The sequence below is a fragment of the Danio aesculapii genome, chromosome 24 (genome assembly GCF_903798145.1).
Source record: "Danio aesculapii chromosome 24, fDanAes4.1, whole genome shotgun sequence".
Taxonomy (NCBI): Eukaryota; Metazoa; Chordata; class Actinopteri; order Cypriniformes; family Danionidae; genus Danio; species Danio aesculapii.
Genome location: NC_079458.1, coordinates 24,872,890 through 24,889,391, shown reverse-complemented (window position 1 = coordinate 24,889,391; position 16,502 = coordinate 24,872,890). Strand labels below are relative to the sequence as shown.

At 38.8% G+C, this 16,502-nt stretch overlaps 1 protein-coding gene and 1 non-coding gene across 3 annotated transcripts in view; both read right to left on the bottom strand.

The window, feature by feature from the left end:
• The window catches only part of LOC130218463 (kelch-like protein 15), a 35,111-nt gene that overhangs the window by 646 nt on the left and 17,963 nt on the right, over positions 1–16,502 (bottom strand). Inside the window, exons 1-5 of one of the 2 annotated variants that reach the window (XM_056450657.1) lie at positions 3,090–3,207; positions 1,795–2,006; positions 1,606–1,713; positions 1,386–1,528; positions 1,190–1,281 (exon numbers count right to left, since the gene is read on the bottom strand). In XM_056450657.1, the coding sequence (XP_056306632.1) occupies positions 1,190–1,281; positions 1,386–1,528; positions 1,606–1,713; positions 1,795–2,006 (555 nt within the window). In that variant the 5' untranslated portion in view covers positions 3,090–3,207. Of the gene's footprint in view, positions 1–1,189; positions 1,282–1,385; positions 1,529–1,605; positions 1,714–1,794; positions 2,007–3,089; positions 3,208–16,502 lie in introns of those variants that run through there. The other variant, XM_056450658.1, reaches the window with a different exon arrangement.
• On the bottom strand, positions 16,138–16,211 carry trnat-agu (transfer RNA threonine (anticodon AGU)). Its single transcript has one exon. It is a non-coding gene; the product is annotated as a tRNA-Thr (tRNA).

Genomic DNA, 16,502 nt, shown 5'->3' with positions numbered 1-16,502 from the left:
ATAAAAAACTGAATGAAAGTACAAAGTTTATTGGCCCTGACAAGGGTTTATTTCCACACACTGGGTTCAGAAGAAAAAAGCTCGTTTATATTTCTTACCTGCTGAAATTCAAATGAAAGCATATTATAGAATAAAATTAAACTATTATTGTATTATAACTATAATAAGATGCTACAATTACTGCTATATTAGACTGTAGTTAAGCTGATTGGTTAAACTGAAATGTAAAACACTAGGTACAAGGTATACTTGGTCTTATCCATGTAACAGCGTCTTTACTGTGGGAGCAATAAATCAATGTAATTGATACTAAAACTAAACTAAAATACTTTGTCTATAGTTTACCATTTGAAAAGTATTTTAGAGAGAGCATTTTGAGAGTCATCTTGATGTTTTTTTTTCAATTGTTTGAGGTATTTCTTTTAAAGATAGTTCACCCAAAAATGACACTGTTGACTGTTGATACAAGACAGGATGTATCCATGCTTTCATGTTGTTGACGTCCAATTCTGACCCTACCATGCGAATGCTGCAGCAGAAATCAAGACTTATCAGACCAGGCAACATTTTTCCAATCTTCTATTGTCCAATTATGGTGAGCCTGCGCAAATTGTAGCCTCAGTTTCCTGTTCTTAGTTGACAGGAGTGGCGCCCAGCGTGGTCTTCTGTTGCTGTAGCCCATCTGCCTTAAGGTTCAACGTGTTGTGCATTCAGAAATGCTCTTCTGCATACCTCGGTTGTAACAAGTGGTTATTTGAGTTACTGTTGCCTTTATCAGCTCAAACAAGTCTGGCCATTCTCCTCTGACCTCTGGCATCAACAAGGCATTTAAGCCCACAGAACTTCCGCTCACTGAATATTTTCTCTTTTTCTGACCATTCTCTGTATACCCTAGAGATGGTTGTGCATGAAAATCCCAGTAGATGAGCAGTTTCTGAAATACTCAAGACCAGCTCGTCTGGCACCAACAATCATGCCATGTTCGAAGTCAATTAAATCACCTTTCTTCCCCATTCTGATGCTCTGAACTGCAGCAGATCATCTTGACCATGTCTACATGACTAAATGCATTGAGCTGCTGCCATGTGATTGGCTGATTAGAAATTTGTGTTAACAATCAGTTGGACAGGTGAACCTAATAAAGTGGCTAGTGAGTGTAGTTTACATATATAAAATTAAATGACCATACCTGATCAAGTGGGATGACTGCATCATTTTCTGCAAAGATAAAAAGTGTTGGACTCTTCAGATCAAACCTGTCTTCCCGTTCTCGGACAATACCTAAATAAAATACATAAAATTACATATATGTCAAAAAAACTGTTTGCTTTTGATTGTTTTCAGAATTTTGTGCTTGCCAGTTTTTGTAGACAAAAAATCCCTACCATAGATGGAGACACCAGCTTTGATTTCTTCATACTGAAGAGTGATGTAGTGTGTGGAAACGCCACCCCAGCAGAAGCCCACAACACCTATCTGCTTCACACCGCACTGACCCTTCAGGTACTTCAACACAACATCCACTTCCCTGATCAAAAGACAAGATAGATTACTGTTTCCTTTGAGTGCATCAAATAATATCATTTCAATTAATTCTGTCTGTACTTCTTGATCTCTGTAGGCTTTTTGTCCTCAAGCCACTGCGGAAATGTTGACCAGTCGTGAGATGGGCTCCAAGGCTCTTTCCCAACAAAGAAATCAGGACATATAGCACTGCAAATGCAACATAATCAAGTAAGAACAAGGATTCCTGGAATAACTTGAACATTTATAATAATATAAATGGATATTTACATGTATCCGTTGGATGAGAGCATATCCGCCATGTATCTGGTGTTTGGAAGCTGCCATCCATAAATGTCTTGAATTACAATAATGGCCTTCTCTGATGCTGTAGGCTTCACCAGATACGCTTTAATGTGCTCGATTTGAACTTCCTCTCCAACACCTCCATATTCAATCTTGTCCCCGATATCACACGGACAGGGCTTCGCTTCATTTGCCATCTGTTTTGAAAGGAAAATTGTAAATTAATCACTTATTTACTATGATCCAAAAGGTTGTGATGATATTTATTTTTTCTGTCACAATTTTAAATGGAAGCCAAATGTTCACCATTTACTAAACACACTGGGTGTTAACTTTAATTGCTCAGTTAGCATATAGTATTAAACATTAAATTAACAGTTCATAACATTAAAGGCAATGTGAGTTAAACAAAATTATAAAACCAGAATAACGTTTTACTAATTGTAACTAGCAATGAACTAGCAATGTTTTATAATGTGAAGTTATTTAGATAAAACATGTGGGACCACTGACAGGTTTACTTATTATCCTAATCATGATTTTTATGACATGGAGAAATCTTTATATTGCACTATTAACATAATATTAACATTATTAACATAAAATAGAATTATTTTATCTGTATGAAACTACCAGAAAGCTTACTTTGTCATCAAATAAGACAAAAATAATTATTAGAGAATGTTAATAAACGTGTATTTTCATGAAAATGGTGGTTTTATTATAGTAAAAGAGTATTAACCAAGTGTTTTCTGTTGAATAACCACTATTTGCACACTAAAATACTATAGTTAACCTATAGTTAGTGTGACAAAAGCATTGTTTAACTATGTTTTGTCCTGATTTTAAATCTGTAGAATATTTTCATAATGGTAGATTTTCTTCAGGATGTCAAAAAACATATGGCTCTCGAAAACCACTGTACTAACATTAATAGACTTTACCTGACACAAACATCTAACGTTAAGCATGTTTAAAGTCCACAACTCTGTAAAATCGTTAATCTATCGACCATCAGAATCCAAAATACAATGGTGGTATTGTGTAAGATTGAATAGGTTTTACATTTTTACTCAAAATCGTGTATCCTCCACATTCTCACAAACTCTTTCATAAGAAATCGGTAAATGAGGCACGTGATTGAGTTATGAAACATTCAACTTGTGTTCAAAGAAAAATGTCACAAGAAGATAACATGTTTTCGCTGAAGTAGCACTTAGCTGCTGTGGACCAAAACACACTGCTTAATCAAAGGTTATAGTTTGCATTAATGCACTTACCGCACCGCTGAATCTAAGATTTATGCGCTGTAAGGAAACGAAAGGCTGAAATCTGATTCAGTCGACGAACAGACTGCAGAATCCAGTGTTTGTCGTCTGTTCCAGCAACGCCCACTAAATGCTCTCAACCATAGACTGGAACTCTGAATGTTTTAGCAAACCATCATGAGTTGGCAGAATAATTTCAGGTAAAATGTTAATCCATACTTGATTGTGCAGTTATTTGTAATATTTAGAGTGAATCCTGCTGCGAGGACAGTTTTGGCATTTGTTTACATTTCCTAATGTCGTCACTCATATCGTGTTTTTATTTTGTTTTTGTTTTTGTTTTTTGTCATCATAGCAAAGAGTATTGAATCACCTCTTTGGCACTAGTGAAGAACAGATCAAGTGAAAACTGAAACTATATGTTTGCAGGTGTGGTCAGCTATTGTTTACTATATTTTCCAAAAACCTTTACTTTTCACAGTTGTCACAGTTGTTAAGACTATATATTTGTATACAATAACGTATACAGTATGTTAGATGCATATGTCGTGTCGTTTTTCTGCACTTTTCCATTTAGAAATTAATTTAAAGGTCAACTATATTGTACATTATCTGCTAGCAATGTCTATGCGGTTGAGTTTCCACAAGAGGGCGTCCTCTAACCGGTTTTGTAAATGTTGGACGCTCAATAAAGCCAGGTTTTATCTGTTCTGTGTCATGTTACTGCTTCTGAAAGAAACTACTTAACAACGCTGAGTTTTTGTAGAATATGTATAAAGGCAGCATACTTTTAAATTTAGGCCTATGCTCATCTGTAAAATATCATGCATTACACTATTGCAAAATTCAGATTTATTCAACTTTCTGTTACCAAAAAATCTGTTAAATTACTTGGTTTTTTTTTTTTTATTTAATATCGCAATTTAAATGTATTGTTTTTGAAGTCTGTAAGTTTTTCTCTATTTTTAAAGAAATTGACCAAAGTAATAGTAAATAAATAAATAAATAAATATTACTGTAATGTAGTTATGAAGGGGCACATCCTGATATTGCAGAGTTCTAAGTGTTCAACCAATGGATACAGTGTTTCAACCAATTAGATGTGTGTGTGTGTGTGTGTGTGTGTGTGTGTGTGTGTGTGTGTGTGTGTGTGGGCGTGTGGGGCGTGTGTGCACGTGTGTGTGCGCGTGTGTGTGCGCGTGTGTATGGAATAAAATCACTGTCATTAACATTTCGTGCGTAAATAAAATTCACGCATCCGTAATTATAAAATCGTAAAGGAAAACGGAGCGTACTCGTAATTTTACGAGGCTACAATTTCAAAATCTGCGATTAGAACAGACACAGATACGACATTTTGTTTTTCTGTTTGTTTATGACTGATACATTTACGATGGGTGTACTTTACAAACACGAATTAAAGTTTCTCCACGGACACGAAGTCCTGATTACGAGTACGAATCAAACAGCGAGACTTCACTGTCAAAATTACGTCACCGCTGTCACAGGCATTAATAAACAAGCGAGAGTCATCGATCATAACGGCGCGCCTGCTGGACGTTCGAGCTTACACACACCGTCTCAGATAAGATTTCTGTTATTCCCTCTTTGAGAAATGTCCGTCATGAGCTGTAATAAAGGTTGAGACTCAATGAGGTCCTATTTCGCTGTGTTTCTTGGACATTTTACTGAATCAAAATTAAGAACGGGGCGAGGATAGAGAGCTAGCATAATGTCAGTTAACATTACAGGCAGCGAGCGCAGAGTCTCTCAGTGAATCACTTAACTATAACATGACATATGTTGATTAAGTCACCTTTTTTAAAGCCAGATCGAATATTGATCTATTATGTAATGAAGATATCAGCAAAAGGCAGTTTAAATATTTGAGGGTTTGTGCTCACCAGAAGTTTGTAACGTTAAACATTTATGAGACTATGAATCAAAATAAATAAATAATAAATACGTTAAATATGTGACCCCGGACCACAAAACCAGACATGAGGGGCAATCATCTGAAACAGACCTGTATGTCATCTGAAAGATGAATAATTAAGCTCCTCATTGATGTATGGAGAGGAGATGACAAGATCAGATATATATATATATATATATATATATATATATATATATATATATATATATATATATATATATATATATATATATATATATATATATATATATATATATTATCTTTAAATTTGTACAAAGTAAGGTATTAGTAACTATTGATATAAATGTTTGTTATGTTATTTGTTATTATCTGTTTGTTATATTACTTGATTAAACTGTTAGTTACATTATAGTGTATTACTATAATTAATAAACTATTACCATAAACATTTATATTACCATTTAGCCGTATACTATTCGGTGTGTTTCTCTCTTTCCCTGTGTGTTTGTTCTATATTGGTGATTGTTTAATTACCACATTATATTTTGCTTATTCTGGTTTATTTAATTAATTGATAAGAGTAAAACTTTTCTTTGTTTTATCTACCTATACTGGATAAATCTGTCTAATTTAATTTGTGTTCTCGGTGATCTTAGAGTATTTGAGAGTTATTTAAACAGTTAAAATAGGTGACTTAATCAACATATGTCATGTTATAGTTAAGTGATTCACTGAGAGACTCTGCGCTCGCTGCCTGTAATGTTAACTGACATTATGCTAGCTCTCTATCCTCGGCCCGTTTTTAATTTTGATTCAGTAAAACGTCCAAGAAACACAGCGAAATAGGACCTCATTGAGTCTCAACCTTTATTACAGCTCATGACGGACATTTCTCAAAGAGGGAATAACAGAAATCTTATCTGAGACGGTGTGTGTAAGCTCGAACGTCCAGCAGGCGCGCCGTTATGATCGATGACTCTCGCTTGTTTATTAATGCCTGTGACAGCGGTGACGTAATTTTGACAGTGAAGTCTCGCTGTTTGATTCGTACTCGTAATCAGGACTTCGTGTCCGTGGAGAAACTTTAATTCGTGTTTGTAAAGTACACCCATCGTAAATGTATCAGTCATAAACAAACAGAAAAACAAAATGTCGTATCTGTGTCTGTTCTAATCGCAGATTTTGAAATTGTAGCCTCGTAAAATTACGAGTACGCTTCGTTTTCCTTTACGATTTTATAATTACGGATGCGTGAATTTTATTTACGCACGAAATGTTAATGACAGTGATTTTATTCCATAGTGTGTGTGTGTGTGTGTGCGTGTGCGTGTGTGTGTGTGTGTGTGTGTGTGTGTGTGTGTGTGTGTGCATGTGTGCGTGTGTATCTGGGTGTGTGTGCGCACGTGAACTTTGTAACGACATTGTGTTTGACTCATCAATGCAACTGCACAACAAATACTCATTGGTAAAGTTCTTACTGTAGTATTTCTCACAAACGCTACGTGAGATCTGCTTCCTTTAAATCTGTCTGTTGTCTGACGCAGCCGATTTTAAGGCACAGATCTCGCAGCCGAGATTAAGGCACACAGAAAGGCACGTAGAAACGGTGGGCGGGGAGGACTAGCCTTAAAGGAGCAGTATGACAAAACAGCCCCCTAGTGCAAAAATGTATAAAATAGAATCTTGCAAAAGGTATAAGAAAAAATCTGATGGGTGTTTTGAGCTGAAACTTTACAGACACATTCTGGAGACGCAAAACACTTATATTAAATCTGAAAAGAGGGGTGACCTAGGTGCCCTTTAAATTCAACCAAATGCTAGTGAAGGTGGGATGGTACAGTCAAGGAAAGTGTCTTGAGGCAGAATCCCAGGTCTAAGGGCTTCAATTTTACTGATAAAGAACACTATTATAACGTGCAAATATGCAAATTAAAATCACCAAGTATTAAGATTTTCAAACCTTGGTACAATTGTAGTTAACAAGTCTGAAAACTCCTGAATAAACATTTTGTTGTATTTTGGAGGTCTATATATGAGTGCACAAATAATCTGAAAACAGCAGTCTATTTTTAAATATAGTAGCGACTCCCCCACCCCTGCCAGAGAGACAGGGAGTGCTTAAAAAGTTAAAGTCTGTTGGAGAAACTTCCAATAAGCAGTCAGAGTCACCAGCACTAAGCCAAGTTTCAGTTATGCACAAAATGTTCAGTTCTCGTGTGGAAATAAAATCATTTAATAAAAACGACTTGTTTGAAATAGATCTGGCGTTTTTTAGCGCCATCCTCAAACTATCAACATCAAAAGAGTTTGAGAGAGTGGTAGAAGAGAGTGTCAGATTGGGAACATATTCCTGTTCTTTAAGATTATGGGCATTTATTCCACCTTTCCGAAATTTCGCAGGCACAGTTCTAGAATGAAGCATTGTCTCCGAATAATCCGGTATGATATAACGAAGAAAAGAGGACCTTACTTCAAAGGAGACCGGCCAGTGGCGTCGAACTGGAAACAACTCACAGCCAATGCTTTCCACCGCTGACAGCTTCAGGTGTGAGGTCAAAGTTCCAGGTAAAGTTAATCTTCTAAGTCTCACCAAAATACCACCTCACCTCTCAGATAATTAGGTATACAACCGATGTTTACCGGTAGGCAGGTTTGAAATGTAGGATCTGGTGGCCTCCGTTCATTTGAATCATAACCGTGTATCGTAACAAAGTTTCTGATGCTGAGCAGAAATTCGCGATCATACTTTTGCTCTGATGTAACGCCGCTTAAAAGAAAGAAAAACAGGATAAAAGAGCCATAAACAACAGCAAGGTGATGGTATGCCGACAGAAACACAGGCGCCATCTTCCTCATCTTCCTCGTTGCCACCCCCCTGGTCATTGGTTATTATTTTTGTTTGTCTAATACTATGTTAGCTATAATTAATGATGGCCCAGGGTTAACACAAAATATTTCATTATTATTATTATTAGCCTATTGTTATTATTAATAGTATGTTATTATTATTTATTCAATACTATTATTATTGTTGTTGTTGTTGTTGTTGTAACGATGGCCCAGGGCTAACAAAATATTCCATTGTTATTATAAGCCTGTTATTATCATTATTTTTTAAATATTATTATTATTATCTTTATTATTGTTGTTGTTATTACAATGCAACAATCAGTTATTGCTGGTTTAATATTATATGGTCTATAATGAATGATGGCCCTGGGTATTTCATTACTTGTCACATCCCCGGCTCGTTCCTGCTCACGCAATCACCACTCTCCCTCACAAACCACCTCCATTCAATCCCGTGAACCCTCACCAGCCTTCTAATCACTTGCACCTGTTCCCCATCATCAAAGGACACTACATAAGCTCACCTTGTCATTTCATTCATCGGCCAGTATTGAAGTCGGATGGTTGTCCTCATCTTCGTTCCTTCGTCTTCTCCTCTTCTTCCATGGATGTTCCTTATGTGTTTTCGAATCCCTCACACTGATCAAGGGAAGTAAATATTCTTATATGTTGTTTAGTAAAAGATCTGCCAGTTATCTGATGAACTGTGTGATTGTGTACTCACCCACAGATATTCCTTATGTGACTTGGGATCCTACCTGTTATAGGAGAACCTCTTCTTAACGTTATCAACTCTTCTTTATCTTTATTTAGGCCATGTTCCAAATTCTTACAAGCTAGCTATTATTAAGCCTATTATTAAGAAACCACAACTGGACCCCAGCAACCTAGCTAATTATAGGCCTATTTCAAATCTTCCATTTATGTCTAAAATGCTAGAAAAAGGTTGTTTCTGCTCAATTATTCTCCTTTCTGCAGATGAACAATGTTTTTGAAGTGTTCCAGTCAGGTTTCAGGGCTTATCATAGAACAGAAACCGCATTAGTGAAAATAACTAACAATTTACTCTTAGCTGTGGACCAAGGGTGCATCTCGCTATAGTTTTACTTGATCTTAGTGCCACATTTGAAACCATCGACCACAATATCCTCATAAATCTCTTAAATTCTACAGGTGTCCAGGGACAGGCTCTACAATGGTTTAAGTCATACTTAGCTGACCATTACCAGTCTTTGAATATTAATGGGCAGCTTTCACAAGTCAGCCCAGTAAAGTATGGGGTGCCTCAAGGATCAGATTTAGGCCCTTGCTGTTTACAATATACATGCTACCCCTGGGAGACATTATTAGAAGACATGGGATCAGCTTTCACTGCTATGCAGATGATACTCAATTATATGTTTCAACTAAACCTGACGAGATGTCTAAACTGTCTAAGCTAACTGAGTGTATTAAAGATGTTAAAGACTGGATGGCCAACAATTTTCTTCTCTTTCTCTTAGAAAAAACAGAATTACTACTTATTGGGCCTAAATCCTGTACACAGCAGATCTCACAACTCAACCTGCAATTAGAGGGATACAAAGTTAGCGTTAGCTCTACTATAAAAGATCTGGGTGTCATATTAGACAGCAATTTAACTTTTGAAAATCATATCTCCCATGTCACAAAAACTGCCTTCTTTCATCTGAGAAATATTGCTAAGTTACGAAGTATGCTATCCATCTCAAATGCAGAAAAGCTAGTCCATGCTTTTATGACTTGTATGAGTGTAATGCTCTGTTTGCTGGCTGCCCAGCATCCTCTATTAACAAACTCCAGCTAGTACAAAATGCAGCTGCCAGAGTTCTTACCAGGTCTAGAAAATATGACCATATCACCCCAATTTTATCCTCCTAACACTGGCTGTCTGTAAAGTTTCGTATTGAATTTAAAATATTGCTTCTTACTTACAAAGCTTTAAATAATCTAGCTCCTGTTTATCAAACCAACCTTCTGTCTTGCTACAATCCAACTCGCTCTTAAAGATCTCAAAACTCAGGGCTTCTGGTAGTACCTAGAAAACCAAAGTCAAGTAAAGGAGGTTGAGTCTTCTTATTTGTGGCTCCTAAACTCTGGAATAGCCTTCCTGATAACGTCCGAAGCTCAGACACACTCTCCCAATTCAAAACTAGATTAAAGACCTATCTTTTTAGTAAAGCATGCAGTCAGTGCATCACTTAGCGGTATGGTACATGAATGTGCTCCACGCAGGTTTTTGCATCTCATTTATATACACTATGAACAGCAGCTACGCTAATTATTCTCTTTATTCTCTATTTACACCTGGGGATACTTATCCCGAGGCCCTCAGAGACTATGCAGCGCCACTGATTCGACCCAAGACCAGCGACAAGATGATCCCAAGGTTTCCATAATCCTGGACCAGGCCGTATCCTGAGCAGCTGCTGTGGTGGTCATGGAGGAGTGGAGAGCATAAGACTGATTCCTGTGATGCTCCAGAGACAGACGAGTCTTTGTTTTCCAGCCTCTGGCGCCTAGACTGCAGCTCTGCACAAGACCTTTGGCCATAGGAAATATAGTCGTGCCCAACTGAGCCTGGTTTCTCTCGAGGTTTTTTAATTCTTCACTGTCGCCAATTGGTGAAGTTTTTTCCTCGCCATTGTCGGCTCTGGCTTGTATGGTTCAGAATCTGTAGAGAATTCATTGTTTTGAATAAAACTGATAAAACAACAACATTCCTTGTCTACCAGCATGACATTATTATTATTATTATTAGCCTATTACTTTCATCACTATTTATACATTATTATTATTATTATTATTATTATTATTAGAATCAGAATCAGAATCAGAAAGAGCTTTATTGCCAGGTATGTTCACACATACTAGGAATTTGTTTTCGTGACAAAGCTTCTACAGTGCAACAGGATTATAGAGACAGGACAAAAAACAGATAATAAATATATTTAAAAAAATAGAAGTAAGTAGTGAGTGCAAATATACAGATTGACAAGTGTATGTACATGTTTATTTTTAGAGATTCAACTTTATTGTCATTACACGTGTACAAGTACAAGGCAACGAAATGCAGTTTAGGTCTAACCAGCAGTGCAATAGCAGCAAGTGCAGGATACAGGTATAAGTTATAAAGTGCAGTTATAGAAAAACTATGGTGATATTTACAGATGGATGTACTATGAACATTATATACAGGTTGTATTAGCTATGAACAGAGATTTGCATAAATGAATATATGTACAGGATGCTATTAATAATCAGGAGTAGCAGATAGATAAACATAATTACAAATTACAAATGTCCATGTGCTGTGGGTATGTACAGTTCAAGTAAATGAATCAGTGCAATGAATATGTGCAAACTTTAAATGTGCAAATGTTAAATAGTGCAGTGATTGTGAGGAGTATAAGTTAGAGGAGTGTGGGGGGTGTATTGGGGGGGCAAAAGAGTCAGTGAGGGGCAGAGTTCAAAAGGAAGACAGCTCTGGGGAAAAAGCTGTTCCTCAGTCTGCTGGTTTTTGTCCGGGGGAGCCTGAAGCGCCTGCCGGAAGGCAGGAGAGAAAACAGTCTGTGAGCAGGGTGAGAGGCGTCCTTAAGAATACTGCGTGCTCGGCGCAGACAGTGTTTCTTCTGGATGTCCTCTATGGCTGGCAGTGTAGTCCCTGTGATGCGTTGGGCAGTTTTCACCACCCGCTGCAGTGCCTTACGCTCAGCAACAGAGCAGCTTCCATACCAGACTGTGACGCAGTTGGTCAGGATGCTTTCTATTGTGCAGCGGTAGAAGTTCACCAGGACGGCTGATGAAAGCTGGTTCTTCTTAAGTTGCCTCAAGAAGAATAGGCGCTGATGAGCCTTCTTGACCAGGCTGGAGGTGTTGGTGGTCCAGGAAAGGTCCTTTGAGATGTGGGTCCCCAGGAACTTGAAGGATGAGACAGGCTCAACGGCCATCCCATTAATGTGGATGGGATCATGCGAGCCTGTTCGTCCCTTCCTGAAGTCCACAATGAGCTCCTTGGTCTTATTGGTGTTAAGGAGCAGATTATTGTCGGTGCACCAAGTGGCCAGATGCTGTATCTCCTCCCTGTAGGCAGTCTCATCATTATTGCTGATTAGACCAATCACTGTGGTGTCATCTGCAAATTTAATGATGGTGTTGGATCTGTTCACAGGCCTACAGTCGGTGGTAAAAAGGGAGTAGAGGAAGGGGCTCAGCACGCAGCCCTGTGGTACACCAGTGTTGAGTGTGACGGTGGTGGAGCAGATGTGGCCTGATCTAACATTCATTATTACTATATACAACGTTATATGTGCAGCTGTTATGTGCCAATTGGCATGTAAAGTGTGTGGTTAAATAAGTGTATATGTGTATAAAAGTGTATAGCAGCAGTGATGTTGGTTTCGCAATTGTTATCATCAAGTGTTCATGAGATGGATTGCCTGAGGGAAGAAACTGTTTCTGTGTCGGGCTGTTCTGGTGCGCAGTGATCTGTAGCGGTGTGAGTGGTCCAGAGTGATTTTGGCAGCCCTTCTGCTCGCTCTGGATAAGTACAGTTCTTGGGGAGTAGGAAGGGTTGTACCAGTGATTCGCTCAGCAGTCTGAACTATTCGACGTAGTCTTTGGAGGTCGTATTTAGTAGCTGAGCTAAACCAGACAGTTATTGATGTGCAGATGACTGATTCAATGATGGAGGTGTAGAACTGTTTCAGCAGCTCCTTTGGGAGGTTAAACTTCCTCAGCTGACGAAGAAAGTACAGCCTCTGTTGAGCTTTTTTGACAATGGAGTCAATGTGAGTGTCCCACTTCAGGTCCTGAGAGATGGTGGTGCCCAGGAACCTGAATGACTCCACTGCTGCCACAATGCTGTCCATGATGCTCAGTGGAGGGAGAGCAGGGGGGTTTCTCCTGAAGTCCACTATCATCTCCACTGTTTTGAGCGTGTTGAGCTCCAGGTTGTTGTGGCTACACCAGACAGCCAACTCCTTAACCTCCTGTCTGTAAGCAGACTCATCACCGTCCTGAATGAGGCCAATAAGTGTGGTGTCGTCTGCAAACTTTAAGAGCTTCACAGAGGAGTCTTTTGATGTGCAGTCATTCGTGTACAGGGAGAAGAGCAGTGGGGAGAGGACACACCCCTGGGGGGCGCCAGTGCTGATTGTGCGGATGCTAGATGAGAATTTTCCCAGCTTCACCAGCTGCTGCCTGTCCGTTAGGAAGCTGTTGATCCACTGACAGACAGAGGTGGGCACAGAGAGCTGAGTTAATTTGGGCAGGAGAAGTTTTGGGATGATAGTGTTAAACGCCGAGCTGAAGTCGACAAACAAGATCCTCACATAGGTCCCTGGTCTGTCTAGGTGTTGCAGAGCATAATGCAGTCCCATATTTACTGCATCATCCACAGACCTGTTTGCTCTGTACGTAAACTGAAGATAGTCCAGTGAGGGTTCAGTGATGTCCTTCAGGTGGGCAAGCATCAGTTTTTCAAAGGACTTCATGACCACAGATGTTAGTGCCACCGGTCTGTAGTCATTTAGTCCTGTAAGTTTGGGTTTCTTTGGGATGGGGATGATGGTAGAGCGTTTGAGGCAGGAGGGCACTTCACACAGCTCCAGTGATCTGTTGAAGATCAGGGTGAAGATGGGGGCCAGTTGGTCAGCACAGGATTTTAAACAGGCTGGTGTTATAAAATCTGGGCCTGGTGCTTTTTTCCTCTTCTGTTTCCAGAAGACCTGGCGCACCTCATCTTCGTTAAAATGTAGGGCAGGTATGAGGGAGGCGGGGGGTGGTGGAGGTGTTAATGGTGGCCTGAAGAGTAGTTCAGAGTGGGTGTGGGGGGGTTTCTCAAACCGGCAGTAAAACTCATTCAGGTCGTTTGCAAGTCGTTCATTGTCTACAGTGCTGGGGGATGGTGTCTTGTAGCTTGTGATGTTTTTCAGACTTTTCCACACAGATGCTGAGTCGCTGGAATAGAACTGACTCCTTAGTTTCTCAGAATAGTTCCTTTTTGCGACTCTGATCTCCTTTTCCAGTGTGTATTTGGCCTGCTTATACAAGGCCCTATCCCCATTCCTGTAAGCAACCTCCTTGGCCTGACGTAGCTGTCTGAGTTTTAGTGAACCATGGTTTGTCATTGTTGTATGTGAGTTGAGTCTTGGTAGGAATGCACACGTCTTCACAGAAACTGATATAAGATGTTACAGTCTCTGTGAGCTCATCCAGATTGTTTGCAGCAGCTTCAAAAACACTCCAGTCAGTGAGGTCGAAACAGGCTTGTAGATCCCGCTCTGTTTCGTTAGTCCATCTTTTCACAGATCTTAATACAGGTTTGGCTGTTTTCAGTTTCTGCCTGTAGGTTGGAATGAGATGAATCAAACAATGGTCAGAGTGTCCCAAAGCTGCTCGTTGGACGGAGCCATACGCATCCTTTATTGTAGTATAGCAGTGATCCAGTACATTTCTGTCTCTTGTGGGACATGTAACATGCTGTCTATATTTTGGCAGTTCACGGGATAGTTTTGCTTTGTTAAAATCCCCGAGAATGATTACAGCAGAGTCCGGGTGTTGTTGCTCTATCACCGTGATCTGATCAGCTAGTTTCTGTATCGCCAGGCTCGCGTGCGCGAGCGGAGGAATGTAAACACTGACGAGGATGAACGAGCAGAACTCGCGCGGGGAGTAAAAAGGCTTACAGTTAATAAACAGTGCTTAGAGATCTGGACAGCACATCTTCTTTAAAACTGTTACATCTGTACACCACCTTTCATTGATGTAAAAGCACGTCCCGCCACCGCGTGATTTCCGTGTTGATTCTTCATCGCGATCCGCTCTGAACAGCTGATAGCCCGGTAGGTGAAGCGCGTTGTCCGGTATGGTGTCGTTCAGCCAGGTTTCCGTGAAACACAGAGCAGCTGAATGCAGAAAATCCCTGTTTGTCTGAGAGAGCAGAATGAGTTCATCTATTTTGTTGGGTAGAGAGCAGAGATTTGCTAGATGGATGCTAGGCAGCGCGGTCCGAAATCCGCGCTGTCTGAGTTTCACCAGCGCGCCTGCACGCTTTCCTCGTCTGCGCGCTTGGAAGCGTTTGAGTAGCACCGCGGCTCCGCCGACTACAATGTCCAACAGAACATCAGATAAATCCAGGTATGGAAAAATATTCGGTGGTGTATGTGCCCGAATGTCCAACAATTCGTCTCTGGTGAAACTAATTGTAGGAATATGACTCGAGACAGGACAAACTAACTAGAAACACAAACACTACTGCAGAGTACGACACGGAGGCTGCCATCGTCATCGGTGCCATCTGCCTGATATTATCATTATTATTTACATGTTATAACTATTTTTTATATATTATTATTGTTGTTGTTGTAATGAATGATGGCCCAGGGCTATCACAAAACATTTAATTATTATTATAAGCCTGTTGTTATTATTATTATTATTATTATTATTATTATTATTATTATTATTATTATTATTAGCTTGATATTATCCTTATTATTTACATATTATTATTATAGTATATAATGAATGATGGCCCAGAGTATTCTATTGAGTATTCTATTATTATTATAAGCCTGTTATTATCATTATTTTTAGTTTATTTTTATTTTTTTCTTCTTCTTATTATTATTATTATCTTTATCTTTATTATTGTTGTTATTGTATTGAAATAATCAGTTATTGCTGGTTTAATATTATATGGTCTATAATGAATGAATATGCCCCTGGGCTAACAAGATATTTCATTATCATTCATGATAAGACAAAATATGTTCATTGTTCCTGTTTATTATTATTAATATTATTATTATTATTATTATTATTAGACTATGTTTTATTATTGTTTTTAGAATTATTATTATTATACAGTCAGTGATCAAGCTTTGTCTGTCTAATATTACATGAGTTATATAAAGAAAGATGGCCTGGGCTTACAACAATTTTTAAAATAATTTTTATTATACAAAACATTTCAATATTATTTTTAGCCTATAATCATTATAATTATATTATTATTGATAATAATAGATGACAGAAAAAAAGCGTCTCTCACCCCCGGTCTGACGGCGCTTATAAAGGCATCAATAACAGGGTTTCAAACGATTCATGCCTTATTTGGGGATTTTACCGAACCATTACGAAATTACAACCAATATCCTATGCTGAGAAATGAATAATCTTAGGGATGGGACATTGTATCATATGATCCACCCTTGTTGACCCTGGAACAGTTAGAAGTTAGAACTCTGTCTGCAATATTAGGACGTGTAATGAAGGGCAGAAGCACTCAAAAGGCACCGCTGGGATTCGAACCCAGGATCTCCTGTTTACTAGACAGGCGCTTTAACCAACTAAGCCACGGCGCCACGTGCGCATTGGGCACAATACAGCTCTTTTTTCCATAGTGGAAACATATGACTGTTTCCTTTTCTTTCTAAAACAAGTTGTAGAAACCGCAACCTCGACATTCTTTAATTAACATTGTTTAATATTTGCTGTATGCTTAGGACAACTGACCGTTCAGTTAAGGTGCTTTATGCCCTAACGTCACAGCTCATAAACTTGTTTGGTGTAGTTTTTGTCGTCGTTGTTGTTGTAGCCAGGGGCTTAGTGGACATTTTAAAAAGTGTGGGGACAGCTGTATGAGATCATAACTT